Genomic DNA, 22815 nt, shown 5'->3' on the forward strand with positions numbered 1-22815 from the left:
ATTAAAAAATAGTTTATTTGACATAAATTTGTACTATTTATCTCCGAAGTTAGAGTTTCAATCCCCCAATCTCAAATATTGTAGAAAAGAAATTGACATGTCGGGAGCAAAGTTTGAAATGTTGATTTCAATGAAAATATCGAGGTCTTGATTTTATGAAAAATTCAATGGAAATATCGATAAAATGTCGATTTCAATAGATATTATATTTCAGGAAAAATTAAAAAATAAATTATATCATAATATTTAACGTAGAATCTACAAAATAAATAATTAATAAATTATTTGGGAGTTTAATTGGGTGGACGAGATTATGAAAGGTGTGGTGTGTGTGGAAAAGTAAAATAGGTGACTTTATGGATATTTTTCCAGTTTAGTGTTGACGAAGAAGTTGAATTGGCAGTTGTTAGGGATCGATCATTAAGGAGTGTTGAAGGTGTGTGTGAAGACATACATTAATTAAAATTATTATCCATGGTGGCGTTGGTGTCGGTTTTGGTCTTCACTAATCTGCTCCTCCACGTAGCATCACTCCCTCAAAATTCTTCCCAACCCATTACTGATGCTCATCAAGGTTCTCTCTCTCTCATTTCTCCATTTTTCTTCATTTTTCGGGGGAAAAAAACCTGAATTATATTGACAAAAAATATTTCAAAATACAAGAAAAACTACACCGACAAGTAAGTGGATTATATTAGAACAGTTGCAAGAAGAATGGTGATGTTGGACAGTAGGAAAGAGAGTTGGATAACTTAAAAACATGAGATAATCTAGCGGGGAAGAGGGATTAAGTGTTAGAGTAGGATTGTGTTTCTAAAAAAAATTAGGAAGAGTAATTTTGTTTTGAATCCGGGTTGTTTGAGCCCCAACTTCAATATAGTAGAGTGGGCTAAGTATTATAGCCCACTCTTTGTTTGAGGCATTGAGTGTTCCATCTGACTGAGCAACTGACGTTGTTCTGATATTGTTTGGATGGTGTCCCCCTGATGCAAACACATGGAAGCCAAAAATTGATGCAACTTGGAGCATTGATGGCAAGATGGACAGTCTAGGGTAGGTGTTCTGAGATCATCTGGATCGTGTCCACCTTGTTGGTTTTAAATACATTTATTGTTGCCTTGTCATGATATAAAGATTCTTGAAGCAATGACAATATGTTAAGGTCTTGAGTATTTGTCCAATTATAATATCTCGAACTTGATTGTTGAATCTGACTGTGTGGAAGTGTTGAATGGAGAAGTTGAGGATATTTCAAAAGTCTTATTTCTCATTGAGGAGGTCAAAGAAAGAGGTCGAGATGTGGGAGTCGTTGCTTTCTCTCACACCCACTGTTTCTACAATGTTCTCGAGCATATTATTACGAAAAAAGTGGTTTAATTTAGTTTTGTCTTGTGATATACTCTGTTGTTGGGTGTTTTTCTTTGCTTCTTCGAAAAAATAAAATTAGAGACAAAACTGAAAGAAAAAAGAAAGAGAGGAAATTAATAAACAAAATTCAAACAACAAATTGTAAAAAAAAAAAAAAAAACCAAAACGTAAAAAAGAAAAAAAAAAAAAATAAGGAAAGGAAATAAACGGAACGGAAATGTGAATGGCAACCACGGCCACCTATTATGTTTCTCTCTCTCTTTTTAAGTTGAGATTTGGACATGGAAAAGAATCCAACCTTCAAAAAAATGGTAGTTTTGTGATAACATTGGTGTATGCAACTGTGATCGTGTGAGAATGAATAAGTGTAACAAGTTAAAAATTTAAATAGAGAATAGACTTAATCTTTTACTACAGTGATGTTTTTATAGAAACAAATGACTTAGACTGTCGAGCCGCAGACGAGTTCAAGCACTCGAGCAAATCCCTCCGTTAGGCGTATTTTGGTTATAAAGTATTATTTGAGTTTTTTAATTCAAATAACTTAATAAATGATTAATGACTTATTCCTTACAAATCAATGAAATTTATGCTCAAGTCCAAATGCACTCTGATGCCTTAAGAATGATATTTATCGTAGTATTAATGCGATTGTCGTATCTACTTTGATATTATCTCCACTCTATTACAATATTCATGAAAAAAAAACATACAACCAATATGAGACATGACCATTCCTAATCATTTTAGGGAACAATCTCGGGCTATTTTGATTTGGTGGAGAATAGACTTAATTTTTTCGGTTTGATATATGATGATTGATTTGTAAAGGGATGTTGTGCACGCAGCGAAAGCTCTGAACTCCATATTTAGACAATGGAATATATCGGCGGCGGGGAATGCAAGTATATTCAGGACGGGAGATGTAGTTTTAAAGGAGGGTTGGAATATCAGCGGCAACCTCTGCACTGGGACCGCTGTCGATAAGAGAAACATCGAGAATTCAACATACAGCCCTTTGATTAAATGCGATTGCTCTGGATCTACTTGCCAGATTACCCACCTGTATGCTTCCCCTTGTCTACTTTTATTCTCTTCAATTCATGCATTTTATTTTATTTTCCCATATCCTGCTATATTTTAATGCTTTTGGTAGACAGCACAGATAGTGATTGTTGAGAATCCAACTGTTTAAAAGAATCAAGGGATCTCGAATTCCTTATAAGATAAATGAGCTACTCCTCCCATTGCCAATTAATTTTGAGATCTAACCCATGTATCTAATGTGTTATCAGAGCCCATAAAACCAAACAGGTATTCGGTCTAATAAAAAAGAAATTGATTGAGAATCGTGAATCCAAAAGAGGCACCATTTTGAGGGGCATATTGAGAATCTAACTATGGAAAAATTAAGGGATGTTTACACTCGTTATAAGATGGATGGACTACTCCTCTCATTGTCAATTAGTTTTGAGATGGAATCCCATGTATCTAATAGTGATTAATTCAGCCAGCAGATGCCCTACTTTCCATGTTTTGAGAAGTTCGGGTGTTTTTGTTCATAGAATAGCTTAGAATTTGAACTTTTTTGTTTGACTGTTTTTTGAGTGAGAGATGGAGCTTTTATTGAATAAAACAAACTAACTTTAGAATTGAGCTATGTTGGCTGGTTGAATTGAAACTAACTTTAGTTTCAAATGTGGAAACTGCTTTTGGAATTGCTTGAAATTGGTGACTGCACAGTTAGAACCTTGCCTTCTCTTTAAAAATGAGAGAATACAATTTGTCTAGGAAGACCGATGTTGGGTGTATTTTGACTAATGTCCTGCATTTGTTCTTTTATCCAAATTGTCTGTTCATTTTGTTTATATAACTTTGCAGGAAGGTTTCTGGATTGAATGTTGCTGGTGTACTCCCACCCGAGCTATGGATGCTGACTTCCCTCACCTATCTGTTTGTTTTCTTCCTTATGCTTTGCTTGGTGTTACTCGTTCGTTTATATTTCCTTTTGCAGCATGAATGTTTATGTAACCTATACTGGCAACTTTGCTTGCAACATATATGCGGTAAAGTGAACCGAGATTCTCAAAATTTCTCACAGGAATTTGGAGAAAAATTTATTGTCAGGAACACTGTCGCCATCTGTTGGTAATCTAACGCAATTGCATACCTTGTAAGCCAATCCAAATATTGATTTTTGGTTGACTTCTGTAGATAACCAAATTTTTTGTGTTAAAATGTTCCATTCTTTTTCTAATCTATACCCAATTTTGGTTAGGAGCATTAAAATCAATAAATTATCAGGAAAACTTCCAAAGGAACTTGGACAGCTTGCCAACCTGAGATTCTTGTAAGCTCTCATTGTTTCTGTACTTTGTAAGCCATCTCTTTTAGTTTTTGAAAAAGAAAATCAACCTTTCACTAAATTTATGAAAAGTTACAACCATCATTATGATAGACCCCCAAATTAATAAGGTGTATTCACGTAAGAAAGGAAAGAATAAGAGTGGCTGAGTGAGGGGTATTTGCCATGTTTAGGTGGGGCCCAACGTATCTTGTTTGATAGATTGGGCCGTTGGTTGGTTTTATGGAATGTTTTGTGGATTTTTTTTTTCTTTTCTTCGTTTGGGATTTATGTACCTTGAGCATTAGTCTCTTTTCATTTCATTAATGAAAAGTCTCCTTTCCTTTAAAAAAAAGAGGAAAAAAGAAAAAAGAAAAATAGAATGTTGTGTGGTTAGGGAGTGAGGGGTATCTTATGAATTCTGTGAACATTTCTCCGAGGAGAAATTGGGAGAAAGAGGAAAGCTCTCAAATGTTCCGTAGTTCATGTTGATAAATAAAATTGTTGACTAAAACCTATCACTCATTACATGCTTGAAATGCAGTTTCTTCTCTTAAATGCATTAAATTCCACAGTATGAAAAGTATTCAAATAGAAGCTTCATTAAAGAACCTCTTGAGGAACCATGGATAAATCATTATTATAGCTTGTCATGGTGGCATATGTTTTGTTGAATTCATTTAGTTTTTGGTCATTTCTTGACCTGTAGGGCCTTTGGGACCAACAATTTCTCTGGTACCTTACCATCAGAGCTTGGAAATCTTTTTGGGCTAGAGGAACTGTAAGCTTCATAATTTACTTTATCACTTGTTTCAGATTTTGGGATTCATGCATTTGTTTCAGATTATTGGGATTTATCTGATTAGGTTTTTATTAAATAATATTAAAGAATTCAGTTAAGACTTTTAATTATCATCTTTATTTTGACGGACTTCTTCTTAAGAAGTCGGTTTCTCTAAGTAAGTGGTGCAAGCCAAATGAGGAAACTTCAGAAAATTTTCATTCAACTCTTCTCTGCCAACCTCAGTCGTTTATATAGGAAGGACGATAGGCTAAAATATTTACAAACTAAAGTCAAGCAGTAAATATGCTGCTGACCAACACTTTTAAAGTTACTGACAAATTACCCATGTTTAAAAACAAGAATATCAAGGAACCTTGAAAGAACTTAAACAAACACCAAGATAACTTAAAGAATCCTCAAGAATATATTACATCAGTTCCTCTTATTTAAATAAAGTACGTCAATTCCTTCCCCGAAACTCGACCTCGGGTCTTAAATGATGCTGGAAATGGTGGGGTAGGGTTGCTTTGGTACCATGTAAATTTTGGGAGAAAAGAAAATTGTCTACTAAAAGTTCAAGATACAATCTTTGGGAGCTTAGTCTGGGAGCCATTAATATGGCTGATCGTTGACGGTGCCGGATGCCTTTGTAAGGCTCCCAGTTATGAGAATAGTAGGATTATTAGTAAATATTAGGATGAGTATTAGAAGGGGCATATTAGTAATTAGATAGTGGGTTTATTAGGACTTTTGGTTATAAATAGAGGGAATAGGTTGAGAGGAAGTGGGAAAGAATTTTGTGAGGAATTTCCTTTGGGGAATTAAAGGAGAGACTAACCCTCTCGAAAGGCTAGGTTATCTTGTTATGTGTTCTATGATATTATAGCGTATTTCAACCTATTTTTACATATTTCCATATCTTTGTGTACTTGAGTTTATTCTTGTACTCTTGAGTATTTCCTTATTAGGTGGTATCCTAATGTTAAGTACTTAAGCACCTTGGAGAACCACAACCCAAAAGCTAGTCACTTAAGTACCACATTTGTGGTCTCATTCTAACCAATGTGGGACAAAGACATCCCATACTACCTTAGTTCCTAACAATACCCCATCCCTAGAAAGTCGACGTCTCAACGGCTACTTTGGCTATACTTCACTCGGTCACACCCGATTAGAACCCTCTGCCATTTCCACCCTGGAACATCAACAACCGACTCTGATACCATTGTTAGGTACTTAAGCACCTTGGAGAATTACACCCCAAAAGCTAGCTATTGGGGTAGGAGAGCCAAGCCACTTAAGTACCACATTGGTCATCCCATTCTAACCAATGTGGGACAAAGACATCCCATACTACCTTAGTTCCTAATAGCCTTATATGTCTATTTCAACTTTCGGGTGTCCCATGTGGTCAACATGCCGAGTCTCCAACCCATTTATTTATGCATTAACCTTTTGCTACTGACTTTTGGAATATTGTTTTGAAGGCCTTTGGTTGGTCCACATCGTGCCTTTCTTTAATAGTGGGTTATCCTTTTGGTGGTACTAAGAAAACAATTTGGTTGGCTTTGCTGCACACTTTCTTTTGGACTATGTGGGGAGAATGAAATGGACGGCTTTTTCGCGACTCTTTTTCCACTTTTGATAGATTTATGGATTTTTTTATGTACTGCTTTTTCTTGGTGCAAAACAAGGCGTCATTTCAAACACTATAGATTATCTTTTTTAGTTACTAATCGGCAGGCTCTCTTGTAACCTTTAGGTGTTTGGGTTGTTCCCCTTATTTCATTTATCAATGAAATGTTTCTTTTACAAACAAAATGTTCAAGATACAAGAAGATACAGAGAAATTACAAAAAGGAAACTAGCTAATAAATGTAATGTAAATAGGCTAATATAATATAAACTGAATAATGATAAAATATTTCACAAAAAGGAATAAATCGACAGATACGCTAACTAAAGATCTAAAAAGTCAATTAAAAAACTAATTAACGAACTAGCTATGTAAGATATCTTCAAACCATCTTGAGAGCGAGTGTTGATTTTTGTTTATATTTATTGTAAACATTAGTTGTTCATATTTGTTAAAAATAAAGAATAGGGAAGAGAAGAACAACAAGATTACGTGGAAACCCTAGTGCAGGGAGAAAAACCACGATATAAAGTCTTTTCTTATTTGTTTTAAAACTGATACATTAAATACACAGGGACACACTGTATAAATAGACAGTAGGAAACCCTAGGGGTCTTACACAATTACATAAATGCCCCTAGGTTAAAAACCCTATTTCCAACACTCCCCCTCAAGTTGGTGCATAGATATCAACAAGCCCCAACTTGCTTACACAATAATTAAAATTTTGTCTCAATAACCCTTTTGTAAGTACATCAGCAACTTGTTGATTCGAAGGAATATAAGGGATGCATATGTTTCCACTGTCCAACCTCTCCTTAACGTAGTGTCTGTCTATCTCCATGTGTTTAGTTCTGTCATGTTGAATTGGGTTGTTTGCAATACTGATGGCAACTTTATTATCACAAAACAATTTCGTTGGAAGCTCGTTATCTTGCTGGAGATCTGATAATACTTTCTTCAACCAGATTTCTTCACAAATCTGTAGACTCATGGCCCGATACTTAGCCTCAGCACTACTTCTAGCAACAACTCCTTGTTTTTTACTTCTCCAGATGACTAGATTTCCCCAGACAAACGTACAATACCCAGACATAGATCTTCTATCAACAACAGACCCAGCCCAGTCAGAATCAGTGTAAGCTTCAACAGATCGTTTATCGGTTTTTCTGAACATTAGGCCTTTACCAGGAGTTCCTTTCAGATACCAAAGAATACGTTCAACTGCTATCATATGATCCTCACAAGGAGCTTGCATGAACTAATTCACAGCATTTATTGCATAAGAAATATCTGGTCTTGTGTGAGACAAGTATATCAACTTCCCAACTAACCGCTGATACCTTTCTTTATTAACAAGAATTCCATCATTCTTATCATCGATTTTCGCATTGTATTCTACTGGTGTGTCTGATGTGTCAACAGGTTTACACCCAGTCATACCTGTTTCCTTTAGCAAGTCTAGTGTATATTTTCGTTGAGAAACTGATATACCCTCTTTTGAGCGAGCCACTTCCATTCCCAGAAAGTATCTTAGCTTCCCGAGGTCTTTAATTTCAAACTCTCTAGCCATCTCTGTTTTTAGTCTTGTGACTTCTACATCATCATCCCCAGATAAAACAATGTCATCAACATAGACAATAAGAACAACTATTTTCCCTGATGTTGATCTTCTTATAAAAAGAGTGTGATCGGAATGTCCTTGAACATATCCCTGTGCTTTCACAAACGTCGTGAATCTGTCAAACCAGACCCTTGGAGACTGTTTCAATCCATATAGTGATTTCCTCAATCTACACACTTTATTTTTAAATTGACTCTCGAACCCGGGAGGGGGACTCATATAGACTTCCTCTTTAAGTTCCCCTTTCAAAAACGCATTTTTAACATCAAGTTGGTGTAGGGGCCAATCTTTATTCACAGCTACTGATAGAAGCACTCGAATTGTGTTAAGTTTAGCCACAAGTGAAAACGTCTTAGAATAATCCACTCCATATGTTTGGGTAAATCCTCTTGCAACAAGTCTAGCCTTGTATCGGTCAATCGTCCCATCTGACTTGTACTTTATAGTAAACACCCATTTACATCCTATTGTTTTGTGCCCTTCAGGCAAAGTCACCGGTTCCTAGGTTTTATTCTTTTCTAGAACCCTTATTTCTTCCATAATAGCAGACCGCCATTATGGTTTTTTCATTGCAACACTTATGTTATTTGGAACCACCTCAGTGTCCAAGCTAGTAGTAAAAGCCTTGAACTCGGATGTCAGATTACTATATGTCATGTAACTATGCATAGGATATTTAGTACATGAACGGATACCTTTCCTCAGGGCTATAGGAAGATCAAGTGATGCATCACTTCTTTCACTTCTTTAGGCTTCTCATCATGATTTACTATCTGTGTATCAGAAATTTCAGTAGTATCTTCCACATCATCATTAGCACGGACCATTTCATCCTTTGCAGCTTCAATCATTTCATCCTCTACAGTTTCCCTTTCTATCACTCTCTTAGTATTACTGCTCCCTTCCCCCTTGTCATGCTTGCCTTCATCATTCTCCATATACAAATCAACACCATTAGGAATATACGTACCTGGACCTGATGATAGGTCTGACTCCTGCACTGGAGCCGGTAGTTCTGGTTCAACAGGTGACATTGCTTCCTTCCTGAGATTCTTCCTGTAGTACGTTTTCCAAGGAACTTGATTGGTAGGGAGGACTAGACTATCATGCTCAGGACTAGGTTTAGACAAGGTTTGAATGGGAGCTGACTCTAAAGGAACAGCATAAAATGATCAATTAGTCTCTTCATTTATGTTCTCCCCTTGAAGATGACTAACAGGGAAGAACGACTGATCCTCGAGAAAGGTGACATCCATAGAGACATAGTATTTTCGAGATGACGGGCGATAGCACTTATATCCACGTTGATGGAGTGGATATCCAACAAAGACACACTTTTGAGCACGAGGAGTAAATTTCGTGCGGTTTGGACCATGGGAGTGAACAAAAGCAACACAATCAAAAACCCGAAGAGAAATATCACCGAGTAGTAGGAAAAGGCTCTTTAAACAATTCTAAAGGGGTGTGAAGATTAAGAATACCAGAGGGCATCCGATTAATAAGGTGAGCAGCAGTAAGAATTGCATCTCCCCAGAGGAACGACGGAAGGGTGGCGGATAACATAAGAGATCGGGCTACTTCAACCAGATGCCGATTTTTACGCTCAGTTACTCCATTTTGTTGCGGAGTGTAAGCACACGAGCTCTGGTGGACAATACCTTTAGAATCGAGAAATTCTCTGAAGGAGGCATTAAAGAATTCTCGCCCATTATCACTTCTTAAAATCCCAATCTTTGTTTTAAATTGAGTTTCGACAGTTGTGTAAAACTGTTGGAAAACAGATGACACTTCAGATTTATCAGTGAGCAGGAAAACCCAGGTGAGACGGGTGTGATCATCTATAAACGTGACAAACCACCGTTTTCCCGCGGAAGTAGTAACCGGTGAGGGACCCCATACACCACTATGAACAAGAGAAAAAGGACTCGAGGGTTTGTAAGGCTGAGAATGGAAAGAAACACGATGTTGCTTGACACGAATACAAACATCACAATTAAAAGAAGAAGTACTAGCATTACTAAATAAATGAGGAAATAAATATTTCATATATTGAAAATTCGGATGTCCTAAGCGAAAATGCCTTAACATAACATCATTTTCAGAAACAGAGAAATTTAAAGACATAAACCCAGATTGGTGATCATTCCTAGAGGAAGCTTCGTCAGAAAGGAAGTAGAGTCCCCTATCGTGCCGGCCAGTGCCAATCGTCATCCCCGATTTTAGATCCTGAAATAAAACTGAATCTGGTGAGAAAATCGCCTTACACCTCAAATCTCTTGTTAGTTTACTGATAGATAACAAATTATATGATATTTTAGGCACATGTAAGGTATCATGTAGAATTAAACCATGAAACAGAGAGATATTGCCCTTTCCTGCAACAGGGGCAAAAGACCCGTCTGCAATTCAAATCCGCTCATTACCAGCACTCAGATTATATGACATAAATAACTCTGAAGAACTCATAAGGTGATCAGTAGCCCCTGAATCCACAATCCATGGTTTCTTACCATTTACACTAATTAGGCCAAAAGAAGGAAAATTACCTGACTGTGCAATTGCACTCACCCCAACTGTACTCGAGCTGTGTTTACCGTCACCAGAAGATTGCTTCTCAGGTTGTTCATCTATTGAATCACTTGCCAGGGCAGACTAGTATTAGATTTTTCATGAGACTGTCGTCGCCTACTATTTGGGGGCTTCCCGTGTAATTTCCAACATTGGTCCTTCGTATGCCAAAGCTTTTTACAATGTTCACAAACTGGAGGAGGTTTCTTATCACCATCAGTACTGGACGACTTGCCAATGAAGGCGGCTGCATCAGTAGTTGAGGTGGTATTATTCATGGCACACGATCGATCTTCTTCCAGTCGTATTTCAGAACAGACTTCTCGAAGTGAAGGAATCGGGCGCTGGCCCAAGATCCGACTACGAACACCATCAAACTTTGGATTTAATCCAGCCAAAAACACATAAACATGATATGCTTCCTCAATCTTCAAATATTGGGCCCCATCCTGTGGACAATTCCAGACAATCTCTCTACACAAGTCCATTTCCTGCCACAACATCAACAGTTTGTTAAAATAAGAGGTAACATCCATGGACCCATGTTTGGATTCATGGACCTGTTTATGGAGTGTATATAGCCGAGAGGTATTCTGTCTTTTAGAATATAGATCTTGCACCGCCTCCCAAATATCCTTGGCTGTTGCAGCATATAATAGCGGTCTTCCTATCTGGGGTTCCATACTGTTCACCAAGACAGACCATAGCAACGAATCTTCTCCTTTCCAAATTCGTTCTTGTGGATCACTTGGGGCCGACTTTGAAATTTTCCCTGTCAAATATCCAAACTTGTGACGCCCTTCCAAGGCCATTAGATCGATTGAGACCAGGAGAAATAGTTCTGGCCATTTAATTTTTCTCCGACGATAAATCCTGCAGAATTACCCATCGAACCAGATAAGTAGGAAACGTTAGGCACTATAGGTAATGAGTTTACTGGATTTTCTGAATAGACCGGTTGAGGATTTGCACCGAACATCGTATCCAAATCAGAAATCTGCTGTTGTAGGTAAGCCAACCGTTGTCTCACATCGTCTGGGTAACGAGCTGAACCACAATTGATTGGAACAGGTGCTGGTTGCTCAGGCTGCTCGAGACCTCGGCTGTTGGATGTGAAAAAACCATCGGGTCGGCTGTTGAAGGAAACCGGATCACCGGGTCGGGCTGGAGGGGCTGAAAGTGGATCGGCTAGCGCAAAAAACTGGATAGAAGAGCTCTCGGGTCGGGCTAGCCTTGGGTCGGATCTCGGGTCGGAATCAAAAAACCGGGTCTGGCTGATCTGCCCTGGTTCAACTTGAATCGGTCCGGTTTGCTCCAGACCGGTACTAACCCTAATCAGATCATCACGACTTCTCTGCTCCTCACCTCCGACGCTGCTCACTGTGCCTTGATAGCTCCGATCGAAGGTTAACATCTCCTCGCGGCCAGCCTGCTCTTCACGTCCAAGACCGCCGACTCTGCCATGACCGTGATAGCTCCGATCGTGAATCATTGGTTCTTCGCGGCCGGCTCCAGCTCCGATCGTGACCGGATTCTAACTAGTTTCGAAATGGTGATACCCGATCGGCTGAGGGCGATTTTCCAAGGATTGTACCTGAACGGTAGAAATTAATTCTGGTAGGGCATCCTGAAAACATTTCTTTACCGCTGCTCGGATTGTCGTTCTCATGTCAAAACTTGAAGACCCATCAGCAGAGGAGGATTGAGGTTAATTCTCTTCCATAACGGCTAGGTTTTCGTCACCGCGCTTTGATACCATGTTAAAAATAAAGAATAGGGAAGAGAAGAACAACAAGATTATGTAGAAATCCTAGTGCAGGGAGAAAAACCACGATATAAAGTCTTTTCTTATTTGTTTTAAAACTGATACACTAAATACACAGGGACACACTGTATAAATAGACAGTAGGAAACCCTAGGGGTCTTACACAATTACATAAATGCCCCTAGGTTAAAAACCCTATTTCAACAATATTTATATTATTGTTTACATTGTTAGTTTTCTTCCTTATTTGTATGTGGTAGATTGATACCATATATAAAAAATTTATTTATTTCTTATTAAATTACAAGTTTGGTCCCTCATTTGTAAGGGTTGTATTTTTCTAATAAGCTGTTGGACTTTAAAAAGTTAATACGCTGTTGGACTTTAAAAAGTTCTATAGAGCCCTGAAATTTCAATTTTGTGTCTAAAAAGGAACTTTAAAGTTTTTCACAAGTCAGAGATTAGTTGGGCAAAAAATTGGAAAACGTAGGGTATTAGATAAACAAAAAAGAAAGTTCATGGAGTTATTTGATACTTTTTAAAGTTTAAGAACCTATTAAACTCAATATTGAAAGTTGAATGACTTATTAAATAGTTTTTAAAGTTCGGTGACCTATTAGGCCGAACTTGAAAGTTAGAGGAATCAAATTTGAAATTTAACGTTTAAGTTTTTGTAAAAGTCTACGGAATGAATACATTTAGTTAAGGTTTTAGTCCTTTTACTATTTAAAAAACTTATGCATAATAATTTAGGCCCCATTTGGTAACCATTTTGTTTTTGAAAATTAAACCTATGAACACTACTTCCACTTCCAAATTTCTTCCTTTGTTATCTACTTTCCACCAATGGTTTAAAAAACCATGTTCAATTTTGAGAACTAAAAAAAATAGCTTTCAAACAGTTGTTTTGTTTTGAGAATTTGGCTAAAAATTCAACCATTGTACTTAAGAAAGATGCTAATCATGGTAAGAAATGTAAATGGTATAGGCTTAATTTTAAAAAACAAAAAAAAAAACCAAATGGTTACCAAATGGGACCTTAATTAATTAAAAAAACTAAACCATTAAAAGCATATTATAGGGGAAGCCAACGAGTAATGTATTAATAATTAAATAAGAAAACATATAATAATTTATCTTTTTCAATTATAGAGTTGATGTAAAATGATTATAGAACATTCTCTCATACTATATTAAATATTAAAGATGTGTAAGTTTGGTTAGAACATCTAGTGTCTACTTGCATTGACCATTCATGTTGAATTATTGATTATGTTTGCCTGAAAGGTACTTTGATAGTTCTGGAGTTCAAGGTGACATTCCCACAACATTTTCAAATCTAACAAATTTGCGGACAGTGTAAGAGAATTGTCAGGCTTTGTTTTTTTTCCTAATTTTTCAAGAAAGTTTGTAGTTGCGATATATTGCTTTTTTTCTTTCTTCTGGACAGATGGGCATCAGACAATGATCTCACCGGAGAAATACCTGGATTCATTGGGAGTTGGTTAAAACTCACAACTTTGTAATAATACTCTCTTTCCCACCCACCTTTTCCAAACAGTTAAAAACTAGAGATCTAGAGCGTATAATTTCTTTTGTTCAATGAAGGGGTACGGCCCTATAATATCTGCAATTGATCACACTAGATTTTGAGTTCTACGGAAACAAAGAAACAGGAAAAATGGGTTCAATTCTCAAGATTTAGATTTTTGTTTCAAAAAGGGTTTATATCACTCTGTTAGGTCCCTTGACCATTTTTTCCTTTACAATAATCTCATCATATATCCAACTAAATGATCAACTTGCTCTTGCTGTCTTGCAGGAGGTTTCAAGGAAACTCTTTCACAGGGCCAATACCGTCTACATTTTCAAATTTGACAGCTATGAATGAGTTGTGAGGATGTTTAACAATATCTAAATTTTGGTTTACTTGTTGCTTTATTCATAGCCAAGTATTTTATTTAAATAAGAAGCCACCTTTCATTAATATGAATGAAATAATAAAAAACAACCCAAGAAAAAGGTTATCCACTGCTAATTATGTCATGGATATAATTGATGAAGGAGAATAGGTGATATACCAAATGGGGGCTCCTCCCTAGAATTTATCAGGAATATGACGTCTTTGCATACCCTGTAAGTTAACAGCAACCTTTGTTTGATTGCTCTCAATTTCTTTATGTTGAATTTTCCTTGCAATTTTGTAAACATGATAATGTTCCCTTTTTTTGCAGAGTTTTGAGAAATAATAAAATATCAGATTCAATTCATTCCAACATTAGAGAGTTTGGAGAATTGAGGCTGCTGTAAGATTTAATTGTTGGCGAGCCGATGTTTAAGTGTGTATTTTTTGGTAGTGAGCTTGGTCGGATATGTTATGGTTGCAAACCAACTGAGCTTATTAGACACTTTGGATAGTTCTTTTTTTTTTTTTTTTTTTTTTTTAAATTTAAAATTTTTTAATTTGAAGTTTATTCTTTAGCTTTGTATGCTTTTTACTTTGGTAGTATATTGATGTCAGTCTAATTTTTCTTGCAGAGACTTGAGTTTTAACAAGTTTAAGGGAGAAATTCCAGAGTGGCTTTTCAAATTGAATAAGCTGTCATACTTGTAATATCCATCTTTCTAACATCAATACGTAAATTTGTCCATGTTTTCTGTTAAATTGATTGGTGTATTCTTGGTCTTGTTTCCAGGTCTCTTGGAAACAACAAGTTAACGGGTAGACTACCTTCAGAGAAGTCTGACTCTCTTCTTTTTATGTAAGTTCATCTCATAATTGTTGATTTCTGTAAACACAGAATCGGTTTGTCCGTTTGAAACATGTTTCAATTTTAAAATTCTAATGTCTAACAATGTGATCAAATCATAGTTGAATGATCGACTTGATTAGTGTATACGTTTGTTATGGCCATTAACGTTTTCCTTATATACTGACACCTCATATGATGCTTGTAGAGACTTATCATACAATGGTTTATCAGGGATCTTTCCTGGCTGGGTGGATGATTCAACCTTACAGTTGTAAATTATATACTAGTCTCTTGCTTATTTTTATTCACAATCATGCAAATGTACATTCCTTAACCTATTTTTGTGAACCTTGAATAGTGGTATGATTTTTGTCGGGAATGATTTGCAGAAATTTAATTGCCAACAGCTTCACGTCAGGAAGTGTGAAAAGCAGGTAATTCAATGAGTTTATGTACTACTATCATTAATTTCCATGTGTACAAACTGCCACTTAAACTAGGTTGAGAAACCCTTTAACGTGTCTTGTTGGATTGCTTGTCTAAACACATTTTTCTTTTGCTTTCAGCCATTTGCATTCGGGTCTGAACTGTCTTCAACGAGAATTTTCTTGTAATGAAGATTCTGATCTCCGTGAGTTAAGTGAGTAAAATGTTTCTCTTTTTTGTTCAAGGGAGGGGATAAACTTATCGAGGCTTGTTTTTTCTTTTATATAATTATGGTAATGCAAGGAGTTAGGGGGTGTATTTCTCGAACTACAAGGAGTTAGGGGGTGTATTTCTCCACATTTCTTTGAGTTACTCAATGTAGTCTACGTCTTCATAGGGTTATATTGTATATGGATATCTTCTTGTTTTGAGAAGGTAACAAAACATTTCATTAATATAATGAAAAGATATTAATACTCAAAATTACTAGAACCCTCCAGTAAAATAAAATTAAAATATACAATGGATATTTCTCATACCCTTTCTTATACATATTGTAGAACCTAGTTTTGGGATCAACTGTGGAGGTCCAAAATTTGTGAGTGCCTCTGTGGGCGAGTATGAAAGGGAAAATGAGATTGTTGGTGCAGCTTCATATTATGTTAGTGATTCAGAAACTTGGGCTGTTAGTGATGTTGGATACTTCCCTAAAGACACCAAAAACTCTAGCAGTTATAACAGAGACAATGGCAAGACAATACATATTGCAAATACAAATGGCTCGGAACTTTTTCAGACACAAGAATTATCCACTTCATCATTGAGATTTTACGGATTAGACCTTGAAAACGGGAACTACACTGTGACCCTTCATTTTGCAGAACTAGCTTTCCCAAATTTATCTACATGGAGCAGCCTTGGGAGGCGCATCTTTGATATTTATATTCAGGTTATCTTTTTTCTTTTTTACCAATTAGTTTATTTTACATAGATGTTATGAGGTTTCTCCTACTGCTTGGCAATGGAAATAAGAAAATAATTATCTCAAATTTGGTTTACAGCAAAAGACTTACTCTACACTATTAAGACACTGGTTCTAGAAAGGACTTTAAATGCATATGGTTATATCTTCAAGTCTGGTGCAATTGCTTAATCTTTTTCTTTAAGAGGACAATTTTATATATGGAAATTTAACACAAAATAATATCGCGAATATAGCACCATCTAAAAGTTTTTTCACATATGGAAAAAGCCTAACTTCTATTAGTACCTATCACTAACTATAGTCTATCATTGATAGATTTATCCTAGGAGGAGTGCCCATGTTGGACATGCTCCGGACATGTGTCTGACACGCAAATCTCTGTGTCCTATTTTTATTTATTTAATTAATTTTAGACATATGGACACGTTTCAGACACTTCCTGGACACATCTGGGAATTTCTTTTAAAAGAGTTAGCTCAAATCAATTACATGTTAAACTAAGATAAAAGAAATAAAAGGAAAGCCCATTTTTTTTAACCAAAGATAAAAAAAAATAGAAACACAAAAAATTGAGATTAGAAGCCTAAACGTTTCATCTCTCATAGTTGTTAGTTAACTTGACATATTATGTTTTTTTAGTGGAGTTCATTTATTATTTTATGTTAAATTCATATAATTCTAAAAAAGCAATAATAATAAAGAGCGTATCCCCAACATGTGTGTGCCTGTGCCATGCTTCTTAGGATTTACCCATAATGGAGGTCTATCAATAACTATTGATGATAGAGGTCTATCATTGATTGTTTGCATACCTCTTTGCTAATATCTTTTTTTTTTTTTTTTTTTTACTTGTATGTCATATTAATAGAATATAAATATGGTATATAAAAATGAGGTTTGGTTTGAATGTAACTAGAGAGTTTTTTTTTTCATGAAAAATCGTTAGATTGGCCGGTTCGGTTGGGCTCTGTTCGTCTTCTTTCCTCGTCATCAATCCAATGCTTTTACTAATTATTCCATTCAGATTGAGGACATTTGTTTGAATTAGAATGCTTTCATCTCTTTGGTTTAACTTATGTATTATTCGCAATTTACTTTTTGTTGTTTTTGGTATGTTGTATTTTTTAGCATTAGACTCTTTTCATTATAACAATGAAAATTATTGTTTCCGTTTAAAAAAAATGCTTAAGCTTTTGGATCAGTGACCTAACAATAATATATGTTATTATGTATAGTTGTCCTTGCAATTGACATTCCTTGGTTTAGGTTCCCTTGTACGTCTATATGAATGTGGCTCTCTAATGTAAATTACGATTGAGTACTTACCCAATACTGAGTACATTTATAACTCTTTTACAATTTGATTCTCATTTGAAACTATAATTTTTTCTATCTGTTTTTGCTTTGATCTATTATTCCATCTTATTTGAGCTTAAGATCTTTGTTTCTAGGGGAACCTTGTCCACAAGGATTTTAGTATTCAAAATGAGGCAGGTGGGTCTTTTCGTGCTATTTCAAAGCCATTTAAGGCACAAGTTTCAAAGAACTACATGGAAATTCATCTTTTTTGGGCTGGGAAAGGTACTTGCTGCATACCTGAAGAAGGTACTTTTGGTCCTTCAATTTCAGCAATCATTGCAAGTCTAGGTAATGGCCACTCGTGTCTATTATTTTGCAGAGCTTGTTACGTTGTGCTTTTCAATTAACTAGATAGATTTTCTGCAGATTCAGAACCTGTAAGTAATGAGAAGAATGGAACCAGTCAAATAAAGGGGACTAGTAGTAAGAAGAATGGAGCCAGTCTAATAGTGGGGATTGTTGTTGGTGTAGGATCTGTTTGCTTTCTAATTGTCATAATTTCCATTCTTTTCCATAGAAGGAAAGGTCGTTCCTCTGAAGACGAAGGTAATTAAAAATAATTACATCAGAGTAGTAATCAGAGTGGTTCTTTGCCTTTTAATTCTCAAGTTTTCCATAAATAAAAACTTCTTCACAGTGTTCTTTATCCAAGCTTTTTGCAGCTTATTCTATTTAAAATCTTTGTTCGAATTGAAGCGCTTTTATTATTTTCCTCAATATTGTCGGTCTTTATTTTTCTTGTTTTTGTTGTCTTTGTATTTTGAACATTAATCTCTTTTCATTTCTTTCGATGAAAAGTTATGTTTTTTTTAAAGACAAATTCTCAAGTATTCCATATAATGAAGTGTTTTATCACATCAATGAGAGTGGGTTTAGTATAGGTTCTTTAAATATTTTAGAGGACTAAAAGTGTTATATTTTAATTAAAAAATTTCCCTTATTTGAATTAATTAAAAGCATTTTTTTAAAAAATAGATTTATTTAAAAACTATTTTTGAATAAAGTCTTGAGAGATACTATTCAACAAGTGATTGGCCGAAAATACTCAAAGTACACTGTAAGGAGAAAAAAAACCATATTTATGATTAGGAGGATCACTTTTGAATGTAGGGCATTACAAGGCCTCCAATTGCAAAAACATATATTAAGAGAGGGGCGAGACAAAATTCCAATATTAGATCTGAAATATATTAAGATATAAAAGATGAAAGTAGAAGGTAACCAAGTATAAAGGGACATAGAACCTCCCTTTTAAGTATGCTAACCCAAGCCCTAGGTCACTTAGCAATTGCTTGCTTCCCTCCATTCCACTTACCCTCTATTTATAACTTAATACACTAACTCCCTAACTAATTACCTTATGCCCCTACTAATATCCTACTAATATCTCGAACTAAGATGTTAGGAACCAAGGTAGTATGGGATGCCTTTGTCCCACATTGGTTAGAATGGGATGACCAATGTGGTACTTGAGTGGCTTGGCTCTCCCACCCCAATAGCTAGCTTTTGGGGTATGGTTCTCCAAGGTGCTTAAGTACCTAACAATGGTATCAGAGTCGGTTGTCGACGTTCTGGAGTGGAACCGGTGGAGGGTTCTGACCGGGTGTGGCCGAGTGAAATATTGCTGGAGTAGCCACCAGGATGTCGGCTTTCTAGGGATGGAGTATTGTTAGGAACCAAGGTAGTATGGGATGCTTTTGTCCCACATTGGTTAGAATGGGATGACCAATGTGGTACTTAAGTCGCTTGACTCTTCCACCCCAATAGTTAGTTTTGGAATGTGGTTCTCAAAGGTGCTTAAGTACCTAACATAAGACCCTTGCACATTGATGGTTGGTTAGTGGAGAAGTGCATTTCGTAGGGGTTCAAACCAGTTAAATTCTGTTTTTGGAACACATTATATGGACACAATTCAAGGTATGGAGAAAGTTTCCTTTCCTAGAAAGATGCTTGGAAGGAATCCTGAACTGAACACTGCTGATGCTTTGAGGTTTATGTCTATTGGTGCTGATAAATCAGCCAATCATGTCAACCAAAATAGATTCCTCCGCTCAAATAGCTGTGTTCGGCACAATAATTTTTCAACAGCTACTGAATGCATGTGTCGTGATCACTCCTCTGCTTTGTACTCAGAATCCGCAAATCTTAAGTTAGTGCCTGAGAGATTTAACTCTGTTGATGAAGTCAGGGGTAGAATATTTCTCATGGCTAAAGACCAACATGGTTGTCGTTTCTTGCAACGAAAATTTATGGAGGGTAGAATATTTCTCATGGTTTTTTTTTTTTGTTGGAGAGGTTCAGCTCTCTCGAAATAGCTGGTTGCTGATTGCCTTTTTCCTTATTCTGCCTTGTTGCTTCCTGTGTTGTTTTTGGAACTCTTGGTGAAGGGGAAAGGGAAACCAATTAAACATTGTTGTTCTTGTGTTTTTTGTTGTTGTACTGTTGTTTATTGAATTTTGAAGGTCAATCATCAAGGGGAAACCCTACAGTAGTGTGATCAAACAAATTTTCTATTGAAGGCACTTGAAGAAAGAATGAAACAAATTGCATAATTAACTGCAGTATTTTTTTTAAAGTATACTTAAAAAAAAAAAAAAAAAAAGCTCAAACTAAAAGGTGTGCCATACCAACCTTAGTCCTTTGCTGCCTCATTTTCTTCCATCAGAACGATTTGAGAGGAAACATAATGAAACCTAGATCCACAATCTATAACCTATATTCTTTACCATTGCAGAACTCTTCGGAATTGATGAAAGACCACACACTTATAGTTATTCTGAACTAAGGAATGCTACTGAGGATTTTAGTTCATCCAACAAGGTTGGAGAAGGGGGTTTTGGACTCGTTTACAAGGTATATTTCATTACTTAAAATGGCCCATGAGTGACTTGGATTAGGCTCATGTCTTTTTATGGTTGTTTCCAATCACGATGCTCACAACTAATACAATTATCTGCTTATAAATTAGTAAGTTAACGGTAGTCCTAGCAGCCGATCACGAATTCTCTTAAAAAGTTAAAAAACACAAATACCAAAATTTCAAGTTCAAACATCAAGATTCAAAATTTTAAAACATAAAATCCTGAAAACATGAGTGGAGGCATATGATTGGTCCTAGTGACTCGATCATGAATTCTGCTTGTCATTCGCCGACATGCCCTTACCTTTTCTTGAAAAAGAAACATGAGAAAGCATGGGTATAAAATACTCAATAAATAACCCCACTATTAGGGTTGGGCTAAGTATTTATGTCCAATAAATGCAACATGAATTGAACATCCTAAGCCGATGGGACCTAATTTGAAGTGCTAGAGCTATACATAGACTGTCATCTAAGTGAACAATTTAATCCGCCCTATTGTAGGTGAGATATACTCATATTAACTGCTGAACCTGAAGGAACACATAACTGGTGGACTCGAAGGCGCACATAAACTGGTGGATCCAAAGGTGTACATAAACTGGTGGACCTGAAGGCGCACATAATCTGATGGACCTGAAAGCGCACATAATTTGGTGAAACCGAAGACGCACATAACTGAATCTGAGGTGTACATAGCTACGGATGGGAGGACAATTGTCACTAATTTGGCCTTTCAAGAAACATGCAATAAAATGGTCCCTTATCGTAAAATCATAACATAACATAAATTCATGAATTCATAGCATAATATCTCATAACTCATAGCATGCATAACTAAAATCTGTTCCACAATGATACCATATATTTTCTGAGAGTTGTTTGGCAAAAACCTAAAAAAACAATACTTTAAATCTATTTTGCCCGACACAAAGGTAGTTCTAGTGGTAAAACCATTTACCTCAGCGTAAAGGTCCATGCCCAAACATTCTCTTAATATATCTCATAAAACTCTAAATCATGCTTGTACTTCAAACATATTTATCACTTGCTCATATTTCTAGTTAGTCCATACAATCTCAGAATCAACAAAATTATCCTTAAATTTATCATCTGGCACAAAGGCGGTTCTAGTACTAAGATTACTTACTTCAAAATTTGGTCACAAATTTTAGTCTATGTAATTAATCTTCTTCAAACCTTTGGAAGACTTGAATCAATTCTATAACATAAATTACAAATTTAACCTAGCAACCATGACCTAGAATAATGAATCCAAAATTTAAATTAATCCTTTGTGGTCTATACATCCAATTAACCAAATTGGTCCAAATGTCTCCAATTTAACTTACCATAAATGTGGCTTGGTCCAAAATTAATTCCAAAAGCCAATTTATTGGCCAACCCAAAAATTATCGAACTTTAACAATTTTCTGCTGAAAAATTGGTCTCTATCTTGATGGGCAACACCTTCAAATTCTCCAATCCTTGAATCTAAGGTCCAAACATAAAGGGGTATCAACGATTTAACCCAAAAACCAAATGGGTAATCAAACCCCTCAAAGAAAATCCAAAAATCTTGCTCAAAATAAATCAATCCCTTAACAAAAATCCGGCAAAAAGTCAGTAGTTGTCTGAATAGATCCGGTGGAGAGGAAAGAACAATGCAGTTGGATCTGAGAGTGGCAACATCGAGTCGTCGGAGATGGGAGAACGAAGACTTCGATGGTGGGCTCGACGCTTGCGGGTGGGTGTCACAATCTAACTTTGAGATAGTAGATTGTGACCCAACTTGTGCAGACAGTGCAGTGGCGACACGTGAGTGTCGACACATCTGGCAAAGACAGATGACCAAGAGAAGTGTCGTGATGCGACCGAGGAGGATGGTGCATCATCCAACACACCAACATAAGTGGGCAAGCATGCCATGTTGAACATTAAGTAGAAAGACAAGCAACTGTGTCATTGGTGGTGTCAGTGACAAGCTCCGTGGGGGTTAGATGGGGCCCCGGGCCGTGACCTCGGAAGGTGGGGTTCCGTCGCGAGTTTGGACGAGCGGCTCTAGAGTTAGATGCATATTGATAAGATATGCTAGCACGTCGAATTTCATGTCAATCGGAGTTCAGACGAGCGATCTACGTTGGTGAGTGACAGATTACCACATTTGATATGCATGAGTGGCAAAGAGGAGAATGTTCAGAATGTACTATGGGGGAAGGCATGGTGTCAGCTCTCCACCACTCTTGGGCCCTATGGCGTAAGTGAGCTACCCCATGGCATATGCGTGTGTCATGGCGTGGGCAAGCGTTACAAGACAAGTGTCTTGGGCGTCTTCCATCGAGA

At 36.4% G+C, this 22815-nt stretch overlaps 1 protein-coding gene across 2 annotated transcripts in view; it reads left to right on the forward strand.

Moving 5' to 3' along the window:
- The first annotated feature begins 275 nt into the window (after positions 1-275).
- LOC120070025 (putative LRR receptor-like serine/threonine-protein kinase At1g56140) overlaps positions 276-22815 on the forward strand; it is a 38984-nt gene continuing 16444 nt past the window's right edge. For both annotated transcript variants that reach the window (XR_016530659.1, XM_090315514.1), the window contains exons 1-20: positions 276-574; positions 2217-2433; positions 3250-3321; positions 3470-3541; positions 3647-3718; positions 4422-4493; positions 13377-13448; positions 13540-13611; positions 13912-13983; positions 14154-14225; positions 14324-14395; positions 14628-14699; positions 14786-14851; positions 15048-15113; positions 15232-15276; positions 15409-15482; positions 15829-16217; positions 17705-17900; positions 17979-18158; positions 20347-20465. Coding sequence is in view for 1 of the 2 variants with exons in the window: in XM_090315514.1 (XP_090171640.1) it covers positions 475-574; positions 2217-2433; positions 3250-3321; positions 3470-3541; positions 3647-3718; positions 4422-4493; positions 13377-13448; positions 13540-13611; positions 13912-13983; positions 14154-14225; positions 14324-14395; positions 14628-14699; positions 14786-14851; positions 15048-15113; positions 15232-15276; positions 15409-15482; positions 15829-16217; positions 17705-17900; positions 17979-18158; positions 20347-20465 (2172 nt within the window). In the remaining variant the exon portion in view is untranslated. The remainder of the gene's footprint in view (positions 575-2216; positions 2434-3249; positions 3322-3469; positions 3542-3646; positions 3719-4421; positions 4494-13376; positions 13449-13539; positions 13612-13911; positions 13984-14153; positions 14226-14323; positions 14396-14627; positions 14700-14785; positions 14852-15047; positions 15114-15231; positions 15277-15408; positions 15483-15828; positions 16218-17704; positions 17901-17978; positions 18159-20346; positions 20466-22815) is intronic.

Source organism: Benincasa hispida, chromosome 7, assembly GCF_027475165.1.
Source record: "Benincasa hispida cultivar pf3 chromosome 7, pf3_genome.v1.1, whole genome shotgun sequence".
Taxonomy (NCBI): domain Eukaryota; kingdom Viridiplantae; phylum Streptophyta; class Magnoliopsida; order Cucurbitales; family Cucurbitaceae; genus Benincasa; species Benincasa hispida.